The sequence below is a fragment of the Microtus pennsylvanicus genome, chromosome 10 (genome assembly GCF_037038515.1).
Source record: "Microtus pennsylvanicus isolate mMicPen1 chromosome 10, mMicPen1.hap1, whole genome shotgun sequence".
In the NCBI taxonomy this organism is placed as follows: Eukaryota; Metazoa; Chordata; class Mammalia; order Rodentia; family Cricetidae; genus Microtus; species Microtus pennsylvanicus.
Window position 1 is genome coordinate 27,402,992 of NC_134588.1, and position 16,491 is coordinate 27,419,482.

Here is a 16,491-nt window from a genome sequence, read left to right on the forward strand (position 1 = left end):
TACTTGTTTCTCTCAAGACGGTTGTGAAAATTATATGAAAATGAGAGAAGGTGGCTGCATTCAGTAAGTGACCAACAGTGGGCACTGGCACTGAGTGGCCATCTGTTGACCGCTTGCCATAAGGCAAGTGTGTTGTCAAGAAAAGGATGGCTTCCTGCTTGCCCCCTAAAATGGCTGAGGGTGAAGAGAAGGGCTCTAAAGGGCTGGAAAGGGAGTATTTCATGCCTGTGGTCCCACATGCTGCGTAGACCACTTCACTTCACATTGTTGTAGCTGGAAGGCTGTGGCCGACAACATGCGGGCCATGTTCCAACATAATTTATAACTGTGTTTATAGAAATGTGAATGCCATGTCATTCCCACAGGTCCTGAAGCATATTTTCCTTTGTTTCTTTCTCCTTGACAATTAAAAGCTATAAAGACTGCTGCGAGATCGCAGGGCAGACTAGATCAAGTCTTGTTCACTGACTGCTGTGCTGAGACCCTACGGTCCCATGGGTGGTGGGAACTGTGCTAAGGAACCTCAAGAGTGTTGGGTTCTCAACTGAAGCAGGGACTATGGGGGAGGGATGTCAGCCAAGGAAAGAATTGGTGGCACCTAGAACTTCAGGGGAACGAGGGACACACAGGGTTCTTCTAGAATACCAGCCATTAGATTTGAGTCTGAATAGGGACCATTTGGATCCTTACATACTGTGGTGGTTTGAAAGAAAGTGGCCCCCATGGGCTCACAGGGAGTGGCACTATTAGGAGGTGTGGCCTTGCTTGAAAAGATGTAGCCTTGTTGGAGGAAGTCTGTCCCTGGGGGTGGGCTTTGAGGTCTCAGATGCTCTAGCTAGGCCCAGTGTGACAGTCTCTTCCTGCTGCCTGCGGATCCAGATGTAGAACTTGGCTATCTCTCCAGCACCATGTCTGCCTGGGTACCCCTCTATGCTTCCCACTATGACAATTGACTAAATCTCTGAACTGTAAGTCAGCCCTAGTGAAATGTTTTCCTTTTTAAGAGTTGCTGTGGTCATGGCGTCTCTTCACAGCAATTAGAAACCCTAATTAAGACACTTAGTAACATCCAGGATAAGGCTGAGGACTCACAGGCTCTAACCAGGAAGCCCCGTTCTCCTGATGACAGGCTCTGGTCCCTTGGGGTTTCCTCAGATCCCTCAGTTGCACACCTGACTAGCCTGGGAATGCCCGCTAATAAAGACAGGCAGACCCTTTGATCCACCCACACCCTAGCCTGCGGCTCACCTTTCTGGATGCCCATCTATTTTTAGAGCTGGACAACCCACACACAGCCTGCCTGCTATGCATCCCCTCCTCCTCCGTGTGTAGACGGAGGAGACATGGGTCAGCACACCAGATGGCAGCTTTGCTGCCGCAGCAGATTGCCTGTCTCTCAAGGGATTGGGTTGAAGCAGGGTGTTGGATGAGGCCTGCTCTCTAACCCCACCCCTCCACAACTGTGCTTCTGGACTGTCTTTCTGCAATACCTTTGGGAAGGGAAAGGGGGATGGGAAGTGTGTGTGTGCATGCATGTGTGTGTGTTTGTGTGCATGCATGTGTGTGTGTGTGCGTGTGCGTGCGTGTGTGTGTGTGTGTGTGTGTGTGATGAAGGGAAGAGGTCAGAAGAGAGTAGAAGTTCCCTTCCTCTGTGCAGACCCACCCAGTGAACCATCCCTTGCTGGTGGCAAGAAGGATGGGAGACTCTCGGAGGGCAGCAGACACATGCGGTAGGGAACACGAGTCCCCAGAACCCCTGGCATGAAGAGACAAAAGAGAGTGGGTACCTCAGAGAGTGACCACTTTCACTTCCTGGCACCTTAGAGGCCTGGGGTTGAATGTCATCTCACTAACCAAACTGTGGCCCCCATCATTCCCTCCATGGTCCCATCAAATCGTGGGCCTTGATGTCTTCCATGAGCTAGAAGGTAGGTGAAGGAGAACTAAGTCAAGGAACCTGCCTCTCCCACTCCCCTCCCTCCTTTCTCTTTTGGAGACGGGGTCTCATGTAGCTCTGACCAGCCTCAAACTCACCAAGCAGCGGAGGATACCTTTGAACTTCTGACATTCCTGCCTCCACCAGTTAAATGCAGGGGTTACAGGCGTGTGAGGCCATACCCAGTTTTATACAGGGCTGGGGCTGGAACACAGGGCTTCATGAAAGTTAGACAAGAACCCTGACGGCTGAGCTACCGTCCCAGCTCCTGCCCTGGAAAGCCTCCTCCTATAGTTGAAAAATAAAATCCAGTCTGTGATGTGGTCTTGGTGGGGAATGCCTCCCTCTGAATAAGCAGTATTTCCAGGGAGTGAGCCATCCTCTTCTGCATGGTGACACAGCCTTCAGGCCTATACTTTTGTCCTTCAGGAGACAGTTCTGCTGGGATGAGGAAGCTTTAGCGGAGGCTCAGCAGGCCTTGCCTATAACCCAACTTCTGTGCTCTCTGGGATGGGTGATGGATCTGAGACCCTGCTCACTTTGTACCTGCCAGCAGAAATACAACCCCCTGCCCCTGCACACACACACACACACACACACACACACACAAGCACACACTCACATGTGTGCACTCACTAGCTAGACAGGCAGGCTGGCCCATCTGCCAATCAATCTTCCTTGCCGATTTCGTGGCTGGCAGCAGTGGGACTGGTGTGTAAATCATTCAGAGCCCCTCTCAGCTCTGCCAGGACATGGAGCTCTTTTTAATGAAGAAGAATGGAGGATGCTTCTGGCTCTGGAAATGGCAATATTAACTTACTAATGAGTCTTTAAAGAGATGCGGCTGAGTAGCCTGTGCTGCCTGGCCAGGTGCAGTCTCGGTAGCTCTGTAGAGCGTACTGAACCCTGGGGAAGGCTGTGCAGGGTCTGTGGTGGGGGTGGGGACAGAGAGGGGTCCTTCATTGGAGATGGAGAGGAAAGAGCCCCTCTTGGCTCCGAAGCTAATGTAGCTCAGCCTAGTGAGCTGAGACTAACTGGTACACTTTCCTCTCTAAACAAAGGGGCAGATTGCAATGTGATTTGAGCCCTTGAGTCCTGCCAGATATCTGTGGGGCACAAGAGGCTGCTGAGAAAGGTCAGAACACAGTAGAAAGTATGATTAGACTTCCAGATAGATGCTCAAATACCACAAAGAACAGACTATCTTTAACCAAGTGGGCAGTAGCAGCCACAGGTCAGAGCAAGGCTCTCTATAAGGCCCCTGTGATGACTGGGCCTTGGGTAACCGACACTGTGAAGAGGGACCAAGGGAGCTGGATCTCTCTGCATATGAGGCTACTGAACAAAAGTGAAAACGCCAACTCCAGAGTCTGCTGTCTTTTCACCACGACCACGCAATTATTGTCCTAGGGCTTCAGCCCTGTGCAATGTCCCTGGAAACAAAGAATGCTAAAGCCAAGGGACTCCTTCCAGCGTCTCTCAGCCCCACCTTCCACCTAGAAGAAGAGCTCACAGAGAGGGCATGCTCTGCCCAGGTTGCACAATCCAGGTAGTGCTTCCCAGAGGCACCATGGCTTCGCCGCCCTGCTCCTTACTGCTGTGTGTGCTCAGTTTCTTGCACCGCTGGCCAGGAAATTCCTCCTGGTTTATAACTAACACTCAGGCTTTATTACAAGCCCCATTTCCTCTCCAATGCCTGCAATCAACACAGGAAACTAACTCAGGTCTTTTAGAGCGTTTGCGCCGCCGCTCTCATCCTGAGCACTGGAGAAGAGAGGAAGGAATGCGGGTTCATCCCTGCATCTCAGTTTCGAGGAGTCTGAAGGCCACAACAATCCTGTCCCCACCCTGTGGCAGAGACATTCTTTAAATTATACTCGTCCCTCTAGGTTCCGGAATCATGCTATGCACTGGGGTGGGAGGCAGAGAGGAGATGGGGGCGGGGAGGGGAGCGAAAGATCTAAAGGAATGTACTCAGTTCTTTCTGACCAAGACTAGAGACACTAAGGCACTCCAACATTCTCCCTCAGGTGGCAGGGGCACAGGATGCAGGTCATGCCTCTGATTGCCACCTCTGCCCTGCTGCCTCCCATCCAGTTTGATTGAGCCTTAATCCTTCCTTGGGCTGACTCCAGACTGACAGGGTGAGGCTGGGGCTCACAGAGCTTGGATTGTTGGCGATTTGTGAGCGGTCCTCACTCCCACCCCTCTCAGAACAGGCTTCTGCTTAGGAACGCCACCTGTCAATCATCCAGTGAAGTGCCACCCCCCTCACTCCCCCCCCCCCCCCCCCGTGTTCTCCAGGTTTATCTGCGGTTTCAGACTCAGTGGAGCAACCGCAGTTAGCCGAGAAGGAAGACATCCCCCCTGTAAGATAACCCCAACATGATGGGCTGGAGGAGGGTGTGGACCTCCAGGTCATCTACCCTGTGAAGGCGGGCCCAGTTCCCGGGCATATCGGCCCAAATATAGCAAGGCAGAAGTAGAGAGAGATGCTGTCTCGGAAAGAAGGAAGCAATGCTCTTTCACACAGTAGCTACTGTGTGCTCTGCAGCTCTGCTGGCAGAATGGTAGCGTGTATTCCTGGGGAAGGAGGTTAGGGTGTCTCCTCAAAATAGACTACTCTGGAAACCCATCAGTTCCACAAAACGTTCCCATGTGTGCTGCATCAGTGGGTACCACTCCGAGGAGACGCTTGGTAGCCTGTCTCCACTCCCCGCTTTCTCATTACAGACCTGGGCTCGGGAAGGCTGGGTCCCAGGGGAGATTGAACAGGCACTTAGTAGGTCCTCAGCCACACTACACTTGCTGCTCATTCTATGACCGCTGACCTCGACAAATACAAGGTGGGAATGTTTTACATACTGACTGGCCGGCTGCCCAGGGCTAAGTAAGCACCTCCAAGCATGCGTAACATTTCTCTCCCCTCCTTTCTTTTTCTCATAACATCTAAAAGTCAAACTCATTTGTTTTGGTACTGGGAAGGTGACCCAGGGCATTGGTCATGTTACAGACACCCTCTACTAGTCATCCCAATCAAAACTTTACAATTAATTAGTTTATTTATTTACTTAGTGTGCATGTGTGTTTGTGTGTGTGTGTGTCAACATGGAGTAAACCTGTGAGAGCTGCTTCTCTCCTTTCATTATGTGGGTTCCAGAGATAGAGCTCAGGTTGTGAGGTAAGAGCCTTTACTCACTGAGCCATCTCATCTCCCAGCCCCCAGGAAACACTTTTAAAGAGAGAACAGGAACTCATACCAGGTGCTATGCAAGATCTTAGAGCAAGAATGATTTGGATTTGACCTGAGGAAGAACTTTTGACTGGGAAAGTGACTGCGCACCGGAAGAGGGTGGTGAGAAATCAAAGGACACACGAGACTCCCTTAGGGCATGGCACTCCTCTCCTCGAGGCCCAGGCCTGATACCAATATCGTCAGCCCAGGCGTGGAAACCCACAGGTGACTCAGAGAATCTTAAGTGGTGGTTGCTAGGTTACGAGATTCTTTAGTGTGCCTCAATGTAAAGACTAAGAGATGTTACCTGGCTGGGAGGAAGAGCAACAGGGAAAGGAGAGAGGGAAAAGAAAAGTCAGGCTTCCAGAATTAGCACTTGGGCATAGCCTGGACGCAAACTTATTTTTTCCCCTACTTTTTCACAGCTGAGTCTCTTGACCCCTATGGTTTGCAGAGAGTAAGGCCTATGGGTATGAGTGCAAAGTTGGAGCAGGGCTGTCCAGGACGGGACTCTGGTGTCTCACCCGGATCACTTTGGACACATGGCCAGAAGCCAGATGAGAATGAAAGGCTCAGCCTCCTTGCTAATGCGTGACTGTTCATTTGTGATTTGGACTCTTCAACCCAGTCTTCTGAATGAGCTGCCAGCTCTAAGTGAAGCACTCCCTGAGTGTCAGACCCTCCTCTGCAAAACACAGATGCTCACAGATGCCTGGCAGTCTCCCTCCAGTTGAAGATTATGAGAAAGTGGATGCGCAAGGGCTGAGCTCCGGGAAGTCTGCCCACCTGCTGGGAGGATGTGAGAAGTTGCTTGGCTTTGCCGCTTCTGTGAAGGCTCAGAGGCAAGCGAGGCTGAAGACAGATCCCAACAAGCCCATTTGAGAAGACTGTGGCTTCCATTCACCCTGACCACAGACTGCAGCTGTGAAACTCATTCCGTTCAAGGCAGGCTAGGCCCCTAAGAATGTTGTGGGGTACCCCGCAGAGAAGACTACTCAGACATGGCTTCAAGCTAATAGAAAGTCTTTACTAGTCAGCTGGCAACGACACGGAGTGTTCAGAACTCCAGTGCAGTCCTGAGCCTTTCTCAGGGTGGCTTTTTAAGCACAAAAACAACATCTTGAGTTGACAGATCTCATGTAGCAGGGACAGTTAGCCAGAAGCGGAACTGCAGAAGCTGAAAGGTAAGGTTAGGACATTTAGGGACTTCCCCAGAACTGTGGACTTTGATCGAATAGGCCTTTGTTCTCCTTTTGGCAGGTGGTGCTGCCTGCATGCTGGGCTCCGAGGCCACCACATGGGCAGTTGTGCAAAGGTCTGGAGGCCTTTTACAGGAGCAAGAAATGAATGGTATTGCCTGTGACACTTCATTAATTTAGACTACACTCTTAGAATTTCTAAGTTCTTACTGAACGGGGGGGGGGGGGGGTAACATCACAGCCTTTTCTGTGGAGGATCTAGATGTTGATTTGGCAAATCCACGAATCTAGGCTTTAAAAAGAAGTAGAATTGTTAGGTCAAGAGCCCAAGACAGGAGGATAGGCCTGTTTTGAGTTACAGCTTCTATTTCTCACAGAAGTTGCAGTAGCAGTATGGGCACCGACAGAAATGTACCAGGCCCGTGCTCCCTGTCAGAAGGTACAGTGAACCCTTGACAAACATGACTTTTTAACCTTTATGGAAACGTGTACCGTGGAAGGCTGCAAAGATATAAAGGAAGAAAATCTGATGGAGAAGCACACACCTTTAATCCCAGCACTTAGGCAGAGAGATTTCTGTGAATTTGAGGCTAGCCTGGTCTACACAGAGAGTTCCAGGACAGCCAGGGCTACACAGAGAGACCCTGTCTCAAAAAGAAGAGAAGAACTGGGTTCGGTGGCCCAGGTCTGCAATCCTTGGAGGCTATAGTGAGACCGTGACCATGAAGGGGTGGGGGAGGGAGAGAGAGAGAAAGCCCTCCAACAACATAGATGATGACACTCCAGGAATGAGTTCGGGGGTATTGGGAGTTGGGGGACTCTAAAAGGTTACATACTGTATGATTTTATCCATTTATTTTATCCTCTGGCCTGGGGCACAATATATAGCAACGATGACCTTGAACTTCTGATCCTCCTTCTCCACCTCCCAAGTGATGTGATTATGAGCGTACATCACTGCCAGCACCAGGTTTTATGCAGTGCTGGGGATGGAATCCCGTTTTTGTGCTTGCTAGGCAAACACCCCACCAAGTGAGCCACAGCTCCAGCTCCTTGTACAACATGGCTGAAGCGACAAGATTTCAGAAATAGATTGTCAGGACCTGGGGAGGGAAGAATAAGGAGGAAGTATGGAGTTGTACCAGATATCAAAAGGTGACATGTGACCTTTGCAATAATGACAATGTATTCTGCTTGAGGAGGATCGTACTTTAGCTTGGTCGGATATCAGCACTGGGGGACACTAGCTAAAGAGTGCTCCTTTCCTATAACCACGTGCGAATCTACAGCTTATCACAAATTAAAACTTAGTGCCTCCCAAGTGCACAGCCCTGAGTTTCATCTCCAGCGTTGGGGGGCGGGCACCAAATACGCACACTCACAGTGAAAAGTCTGTCAGGGTCCCAAGCTTGAGCGGTTCCAGGCGGAAGGAAGACAGCTAGAAGGACCGTGTAGATTTGGAGAGACACACCACTAGGTGGTTCGGTGTGTTGCCGGCACTTGTCTTACTGGGGACCACAGTTCTGGAGGGTCTGTTGCTGGGGAGAGGTTTGAAGAGGTTATCTTTTCTAGTTTAAGGACCAGGATTTGCTAATCAGGTTTGCGCTTCTAGTGATGTGTGAAGGTTTGGGGGTGATCCTCCCAGCCTGTCTGTTGGTGTGTTCAGTTGCAGTTCCCCTGTCTGTGACTTTATCTGCGTCTTTGCGGACGTGTCCACTCAGGAGGGAAGGAAGGTTCTGTGTGAATTACATGCATACGTGTGCAGATCGTTACATCTGCGGGTCCCCGCTGCATGTATGTCACTGCCTCCTGACTCGGCTCTGAGGTTTGACAGTGTGAGAATACCTCCCCCCCACCCCCCAACAAAGCCAGCCTGTCACGAACTGGGTCTGTGTACTGTAGACAAACTGGGTAATTGGGCTCTCCGCCTCCTCACCCAAAACAAACACTCGCAAACGCCCGCCCCCACGCTGGCGGGATCTGACTGTCATCTGGGCACCGGCTCCTGCTCCGGCTGCCTCCGACCCTGGAGACACTGCAGGCCCTGCCCTCGCCCGCCCCGACCGCCCGGGCTGACGCACAGGCCACAGCCTCCGCCGCGAGGCGCGTGGGTTCCTGCCCAGGTGTGGTGGCTGCGGGGAACCAGCGTCCTCCGACCCGGGCTCCGTGTCTAGCAGCCGCTCGTTTGGGCGGGTGACAGCGGCCTGCGGGACAGGAAGGGCAGGGCACGCTGTTCCCCCGCTCCGCGGCTGCCGGGCTGGCGGTGAAAGCCGAGCGTGGCTGCGGGCGCCGCCCGGGAGCTAGTGAGGGGCGAGCGCGGCGCCCACGCGCGGCGGGGTGGGCTCTGAGCTCCCAGGGACCGGGCGGGGCGGGGCTCATCCTGCAAAGTTGACCCAGGGCAGGCTACCGCCGGCGCCCTGCTGCCCCAGATTCGCCCGGTTCTTACCGTGGAGCCAGGGGTGAACGTCGCCGCCCCGCTGACACCCGAGGGACCAGGAGAAGCTAGCGGGCGTCGGCGGGAGCCCGCGCCCAGAGATGGAGGCTGCAAGAGGGGACGTGCGGGCCGGCTCCGAGTAGCCCGCAGGCTCCGGGGCTGGACCTTGCCCGGACGCTGTTGAGGGCGCGCGAGCAGGGCTGCCATGGAGGTGCCCAATGTCAAGGATTTTCAGTGGAAGCGCCTTGCTCCACTGCCTAGCCGCCGGGTCTACTGCTCACTGTTGGAGACCGGAGGGCAGGTTTATGCCATCGGGGGATGTGATGACAATGGCGTTCCCATGGACTGCTTCGAGGTCTACTCCCCCGAGGCCGACCAATGGACCTCCCTGCCCTCCCTGCCCACAGCCAGGGCCGGGGTAGCTGTTACTGCCCTTGGAAAGCGGATTATGGTGATCGGGGGTGTGGGCACCAATCAACTGCCTCTGAAGGTCGTGGAAATGTACAATATCGATGAGGGCAAGTGGAAGAAGAGAAGCGTGCTGCGTGAGGCTGCCATGGGCATTTCTGTTACAGCCAAAGGCAAGTGGGGCCAGGGTTGAGGGTGGGCATAGAGAAGAAAGTAAAGGGTCACGGGAAAACCGTTGGAATGCCACATGATTTGGGGGGCCAATGGTACATCAACCATTACATTTGAGCCTTACATTAAGTACTGACACTAGAGACCCACTGCCCCTATTTAACAGATTGGGAAGGGAGGCTGAGCAGGTGAAATGTCTAGGAATTCCATCTGATGCCAGGAGTCAGCTCCAGCGGGTTCCTCCTGGCAGGCTGGGCAGGCCGCTGCAGAGGGAGAGCCAAGGTGTGAGCTATGGGGTTATCTGGAATGACTCTGGAGACCCTGGCGTTCAGCCGAATGACTACATTCGCGACTGGCCACACACACACCCAGACCTATCTATGTAGTTCCTGAGGATGCTCATCCCATCCTTCAGCCAACACCAGGTCATCTGCCAAGGAGGCTTTGGGACCCAGATCCCAGGATCTTCTCTAACTCCTGACTGCAGTTTCAGTGGTGCTAAGTGGAGGTCAGAATGTTCCAAAGATTGACTCGTCTATTGGATTAACCAGGTCCATCAAGTTCTGTGAATTGCATGTGGTTTTAAAATTCTTATTTTACTTTCTCAAAGTCCCCATTCCACTCTTTTGGGGCCTAGTACCGCTATAGAGGGGGTCCAACTGCTGCTTTCTTAAAACACAGAGTTTTATGAGGATAGGAGTTAAGAAACCCAAGTTTATAGACACTTGCCTCTATACTGTAGGCTTGGTGGAGTGGCCTTCCTCCCTTTCCCCATCCTTCCCTGTTTCTCTTGCCACATGACCCCAGCTGCCTGTCTGGCGTATGGCAGATGAGAAACCAGCTTTTCTTCAACACCTGTTCTGTTCCTGGCACAGTCTTAGGTCATGGGGATAAAGGAACAGAGTAGAAAATCTGGTCCCTGAAAGTGATTAGCAAGAAGCTGGGACCCAGAGTCCCAGGGCAGGGTAGACAATAGGGTTTAGCCAGGCCTGATGCTGATTGAATAAAGACTTGTAACACCAGCTACTCTGGAGGCTGAGGCCGAAGAGTGGCAAGTTCAAGACTTGCCTTGGCAGCAGCGAGGGCTCAGTGGACTGAAGCAGAAGGTTTATGAGTTCAAGGGCAGTCTAAGCTTCATGTTAAAGAAGATGGAGGCCCATGGGGACGCTGAAAACAATGCGTATGAACTTCATCCCTAGCTCAATAAATCTTGCTGAAAGCTAAAAACTGTTTATCATTGTGCTTCATCCCTTTGAACTTGCAATATATCCAATGAGATCGGTGCTATTTTTATGCTATTTTAGAAAAAGCAGCACGAAGCCCAGAAAGGTTAATTCCCCAAGGTTAAATAGATAGTAAGTCGTGACCATGCCTGTGCCCCGAACTATAAAGTCAAATGGGTTCAACAGTTATGTTGGTAAGTGTTTACACATCAGCCATTGTACTGGGTTCACAGATTAGCCAATTCTCAAGGACCTCCAGTGTATTGGGAGAAACAGATGAAGCTGGTATCAGTTACATGTGGTAGCAGAGCAATGGAGATACCATCACTCAGGAGGCACGAAGCCAAGTCCTCTGGGCCCCCTGCTCTGCAGCGCAGGGAATCGCAGTTGAGCCTCAAAGGACGGGTGAGAACTGACCACTGGGCTGAATGACCTTGGGTAGAGTTTTTCCAGCAGGGGGTGTTCCTAGAGGGAAGGTGGAATTTATGCTAATCAGTTTGTCACAGGCCCTTTCCCAGTTTTAGGCTTAGGACTAGGATGGAAATAGGGCTCCACCTTCTACAGTAGTCACGGCACCATAGAGAGGAAGACTGTGAGCAAAGGCTGCTGGGAGCATGAACCACATACAGAAGCTGAAGATTCCCATTCTGGCAGGGGCTGGGGAAACACAAACGTTAGTCCATGCTCTTTGGCCCAGTGAGCCCCTGAAAAGCTACCTAAAAGCCAACAGCAGAGGAGAAAGAAGGGGACTCCCTGCTTACAAAACCTAGCTTTCCAAGGGCAAGGTTTCTGAGGGGTCAGTTCCCCAAAGCCTCCTCCTCATTCAGGCCTGGCCTTATCCCATTCAGCACAGGGGCCTCCTGGATCCTGTGAGCTCTGTCTATGTGAAGGAGAATGCCATTTCCCACTGGGGTAGCAGACAGAACCGCTGACTGCACAGTTTGTAGAGAGGGCCAGTGACATTGGGGCTGACTATAGTCTAAGGGACTTCACTGTATCTGGAGAATTAATGTCTGAGAATTCCTATAGGGCAGGTCACTACCTGAGATCATCGCAAAAGCCTCTTCCCTCGCCTTCCCCTCTGGCTGCCTAGAAAGGAGGACAGGAGGACGGTGGGGGCCAAACCTGCAAAGGGTTATCTAGGCCTAGACTTCACTGCCATCTGTCTCTGAGCAGGGTTTAGTGCATCAGGCTTTGGCAAGGATTTGGTGCTAAGGACGGCTGAGGCACACAGTCCTGCCACAGCTTCAGGGAGACCCAGATTTAGCCATAGCAGGGACCTCAAATGCTGTTACCCACTGCATCAAAACAGCATGACTTTCTGGCAGCGCAGCCACTGGGATCTTGGCGTGGCCTGTGAAATGTTATGGACTCTGTTGGACCTGCCTCTGGGTGCCTGTGCACCGAGCCGTGTCTGTGTGTGGCTTTTCTTTTAGATTATCGAGTGTACGCTGCAGGCGGGATGGGCCTGGACCTTCGTCCACACAACTACTTGCAACACTATGACATGCTAAAGGACATGTGGGTGTCACTGGCACCCATGCCCACTCCCAGATACGCGGCCACCTCCTTCCTCCGGGGCTCCAAGATCTACGTGCTGGGTAGGGACTAGCTACTTGTTGTTCATTTCCTCTCCTTGCTCCCTTGGGTGAGCTCCCTGGGAGGCAAGGCCCACAGCCTGAGAATGAATGTCTCTGTCCCTGGGGATAATCGCACTGCTCCAGCCCTTGACAAGTCTTTCAAATGACTGAATAACAACAGAAGGGAAATCCCAGCCCTACCGATTCTCAGGGACTGCTTTTCTTTTCTTTTCTTTTTTTTCTTTTTTTTTTTTGCCCACCATGTACCCTTTTCCCACCTCCAGGAGGGCGACAGTCTAAGTATGCAGTCAATGCCTTCGAGGTCTTTGACATAGAGTCTCGGTCCTGGACCAAATTCCCCAACATTCCCTGTAAGCGGGCGTTCTCCAGCTTTGTGACCCTGGACAACCACCTGTACAGCCTGGGAGGCCTGCGACAAGGTCGTCTCTATCGGCAGCCCAAATTCCTCCGGACGATGGATGTGTTCGACATGGAACAGGGTGAGCTGGGTCCCCATCCCCTTGGCCTCTCTTCTGACTAATTTTCCCCATCCTGGCGAATCTTCCTGGAGCTGCTTACATATCCAAGCAGGCCTCTCTGGTGTCTAAGCTCCCTTCCTAACTCACAGAGATGCTTGGAGTCAAACTCTATTCAAGGTACCTTTTGGCCTGGTTGGCTGTTTTCACCATGGCCTTTCCTCCATCACCGCCGGTATCTGTATAGGACCAGGTTAGGACTCTTCCTGTGCTGATGGAGAATCAGGGGGCTCCTGATTACTCTGTTTACCACAGTTTAGAACTGTGGAAAAACCTAAATAGAACAGGGACTCACGGGAGTTGCAGACGTTAGACTGCCGAGCACCAGAGAAGGCTGAAGAGGCAGAGTGTGTTCTTTCAATCAGCAAGGGAGCCTCTCTGCACCCTGAACTCAAGGGGGTAGCCCCCAGGGTGAGAGCCACCTGAGATCCGTCTATACTTGTTAGGGGACGTCAGCACCTAATCCTCTGTCTCTGCCCTGTCACTGCACATCACTTGCAGGGGGATGGCTGAAGATGGAACGCTCGTTCTTCCTCAAGAAGCGCCGGGCGGACTTCGTGGCCGGTGGTCTGAGTGGACGAGTCATAGTGGCTGGGGGACTTGGTAAGGATAGGTCATCTCAACTGTCCCGTGCTGTGGTTCTGGTCTTTGGCACTGCACTTGAGCAGCGGGTGGTACTGACTTCTTACACACCTCCCACTGTTTCACCCCAAAGAATTCAATACAGTCCAGACTTGACCTTTCCACGGGGGTCCCCATGTGTTCTTTCAGCTCTATGCTAAGAAAATGGAGATCTAGAAAGCAAAGGGGACATGCTGATAACTGTGAAGCCCTGTGCTGAGCCAGGTCGCTGAGCCCCTTTAGCTGGAGATAAAGGGTGAAGGGATCATCATCCTGACCCAGCTCTTGTTGGATGTCCAGGTGCATCTTGGGAGAGCAAAGCAAATCGATAATCCTAATTCTATACCTGATGTATGGCTCCTCCCTCTCAGAGACTGCTGACAGTGTGAAGGTTGGACTGGGGTTTGGGGCCACTGAAGTCATTTGGACACGGTGATAAAGGCTTCCAGGCGGCCAGAGTTCGCATACCCACCATACTCATTCATGAACAACTACATGAGCTGGATTATGGGGGAAGCTGTGTGTGAGAGAGAAACCAGGAGGGAAGCAGTGGTGTTCTAGAAACCCCTGATAAGCAAGAGTAAAGAAAACAATCCTTTTCTTTCATTTTTCCAAGACAAGGTTTCTCTGTGTATAGCTCTGGCTGTACTGGAACTCACTTTGTAAACCATACTGGCCTCAAACTCAGAGATCCACCTGCCTCTGTCTCCTGAGTGCTGGGATTAAAGTCGTGCACCATAATCCTAATTTTAGAATCTAAAGGTAAAGAGAAGGGACAGGGTACAAAGTTGCTTGACAGGAATTCTTGTACCAGGATGTTAAAACCGGATCCATCCTGTAAAAAGACAAAGAAGTTGCTCGACTTTTATTTCTGGGTTGAGAAATGGTCACTGTGGGACAAGGCTCGGCTCCTTGATCTAAGATCTGATTCCCCCGTTGTTTTCAGGAAACCAGCCCACTGTCCTGGAAACAGCGGAAGCATTCCACCCAGAGAAGAACAAGTGGGAGACCCTCCCTTCCATGCCCACACCCCGCTGTGCCTGCTCCAGCATCGTCTTCAAGAACTGCCTCCTGGCTGTGGGGGGCGTCAGCCAGGGTCTGAGCGATGCAGTGGAGGCGCTGTATGTCTCTGACTCCTAGCTGGCCCCAGCGGTGCCCTTGCCTGGACAGCATCGCTCCACTCTTGACATGAGGAATAGTCTCATCAAAGCAGTTCGGACTACGTCCTCCGGTCTCCAAGCCCTAGGGCTCTCAGTGACCTCCCTCTGCCCCCTAACCTACCAGTCTCAGAAAGCTGAAGAAAGCACAGCTGACTGCACCTATAAGAGAGAGCTGGGCTGTGGCCTGGGGAGAATCCTCACTCAGTGCTCAGACACAGAAAGGCACAGGAATGTTCCCTCCTCTCACTTAACTACGGGGGTGGGGGGCAGTTGCCACCCCAAAGGGGAGCCATTGTGGTCCTTCCCCATCTCTGAGCTAGTTTGAGTGTCAGGTAAACTGATGAAGAAATGGGGCATCCCAAGCCTCCTCATTTTCTTTGGTTGATATCCATCCCCCATATAGAAGTCAGCTGTGGTCCTGCTCCAGCTCCCACCTACTTAACAGGAACTGGACTTGAAGCTAAGGCGGATGTGTGGGAAGGTAGTCGGGAGCTCCCACGTCGGGCCAGGCAGAAAGGACCCTTCCTCTCAGGTCCTTACTGGGCATGTGGTGATGGAACATCACTATCTCCTGTATTCTGCCTTCTGCCACCCTCTCCCCACCAGAGGCCTGGCCGTTCTGGGCTCAGCGGCTCTCAGAGTGTCTCTTGGTGAAACCTTCTCATCTACACTGTGGCTTCCAAATCCACAAAGGTGGATTAATTGCACTCTGGTTAATAACAGCGGCACAATGATTGATGTCTTTACTCCTGTCTTCTTTGGACCCCGGAGACAAAGCCAGGGGTGCCCTGGTTCGTAGATAGAAAACCCCGTGAGACCATCTCCCTCCGTGTCCTTAGGCTAAGCAGGGACCAATTGGACACCTGTTCTTGACCATTCCTGGTGAAGAGTTCTGCCTTCTCCTGGCCGTAGCTATCCCGCTATCAAAGAGGCAGGTGATTTTTCTTCTCTTGAGACACATGTTTGGCCAAGGTTGTGATCATCCAATCTTTGCCAGGTTATACCCACGTCTTATTTCGATCAGTTCAGCTGAAGCTCATTTTAGGCATGAAAGAACTGTCCACTGACTGAAAAAAACAAGAGAGAGAGAGAAAAAAGAAGGCCAGAAGGCTGGATACAGATGCGCCTTCCTGCTAGCCTGCACAGAACCTCATTAGGCTTCCACGGCCCCTGCTCGGCGGCCTGCTCAGAGACCTGAGTTGCAACCCCTGCACAGAAACGAAACCTAACCAGTTAGCCTTGAGGACACAAAGAATCAAATCCCTATGAGGCTGTGGAGGAGCCAGGGGGTCCGCTTCTCTCTTCACAAGGCTGGGCCAATTAACTACCTCGTAAGGAGTCTGCGCTGGGGAATGGCCTATCAGGGTCTGGGGGGTCAGAAGGAGCTCTTTCTGGTGAGGGGGTAGGGGTGTCCCTTCCTGCTGGGTCTTTAAGACAGGGTGAAACCCAGGTCTTTAAGGAATGCTGGGTTATTCTCTTTGGGTTCCTAGAGGACACTGCCACCTGCTGGCCAAAAACGTTTTTCTCGCCAACGTGAGGGGGCAGATTGTGGCCATTGGTTCCCCTAAAGAGCAAACCACAAAGAAGCCTCCATTGCTTCTGGATCCAATTCCATTCAGCTCCCCTGAACTAACTATTAGATAAAAATGGCGGGGAGGGGGGCTGCAACTGCTATGGAGAATAGGGGGCTTCTTGACTCTATCTCCTTACCTCATTTCTGCTTCTGTCCTACCCATATCATCCCCAACCCAAGAGGAGCCAATCCATACAGGGTCTTCTCCAGGCACAATGGCCCCATATCTGTGGATAGGGCTGATTCCTTTGAAGATAGTTGGAACCTTAAGGGTGCAGCCCTCCTATAAGGTTGAGTTAGACGTTAGAATTAACAGAACAACTCAAGGTTGGAACTGGTATCTGCTAGGGTCACCCCTGCCCAAGTTCCCTTGTGGGAAGACCACGGATACCGCACTGAGGAATGAGGGAAGCCC

General features: G+C 52.1%; 1 protein-coding gene and 1 long non-coding RNA gene across 2 annotated transcripts; one reads left to right on the plus strand and one right to left on the minus strand.

Moving 5' to 3' along the window:
• Positions 1-6,214: 6,214 nt before the first annotated feature.
• LOC142858544 (uncharacterized) lies at positions 6,215-8,948 on the minus strand. Its single transcript, XR_012912037.1, has 3 exons — positions 8,817-8,948; positions 7,753-7,908; positions 6,215-6,348 (listed from the first exon to the last, which is right to left on the minus strand). It is a non-coding gene; the product is annotated as an uncharacterized LOC142858544 (long non-coding RNA).
• Positions 8,350-15,241, plus strand: Klhdc8a (kelch domain containing 8A). The gene is made up of 5 exons (XM_075987892.1): positions 8,350-9,385; positions 12,043-12,207; positions 12,471-12,686; positions 13,224-13,325; positions 14,290-15,241. Exons 1-5 carry the CDS (start codon positions 9,010-9,012, stop codon positions 14,481-14,483), a joined length of 1,053 nt encoding a protein of 350 aa, XP_075844007.1. The 5' UTR covers positions 8,350-9,009; the 3' UTR covers positions 14,484-15,241.
• Positions 15,242-16,491: the final 1,250 nt, after the last annotated feature.

Bases quoted from the DNA above. Each gene is read 5' to 3' on its own strand.
- Klhdc8a (XM_075987892.1), top strand. From the start codon at position 9,010: ATGGAGGTGCCCAATGTCAAGGATTTTCAGTGGAAGCGCCTTGCTCCA. The intron at 12,208-12,470 runs GTAGGGACTAGC...TCCCACCTCCAG, and splicing joins CTCCAAGATCTACGTGCTGG to GAGGGCGACAGTCTAAGTAT. The intron at 12,687-13,223 runs GTGAGCTGGGTC...CATCACTTGCAG, and splicing joins TGTGTTCGACATGGAACAGG to GGGGATGGCTGAAGATGGAA.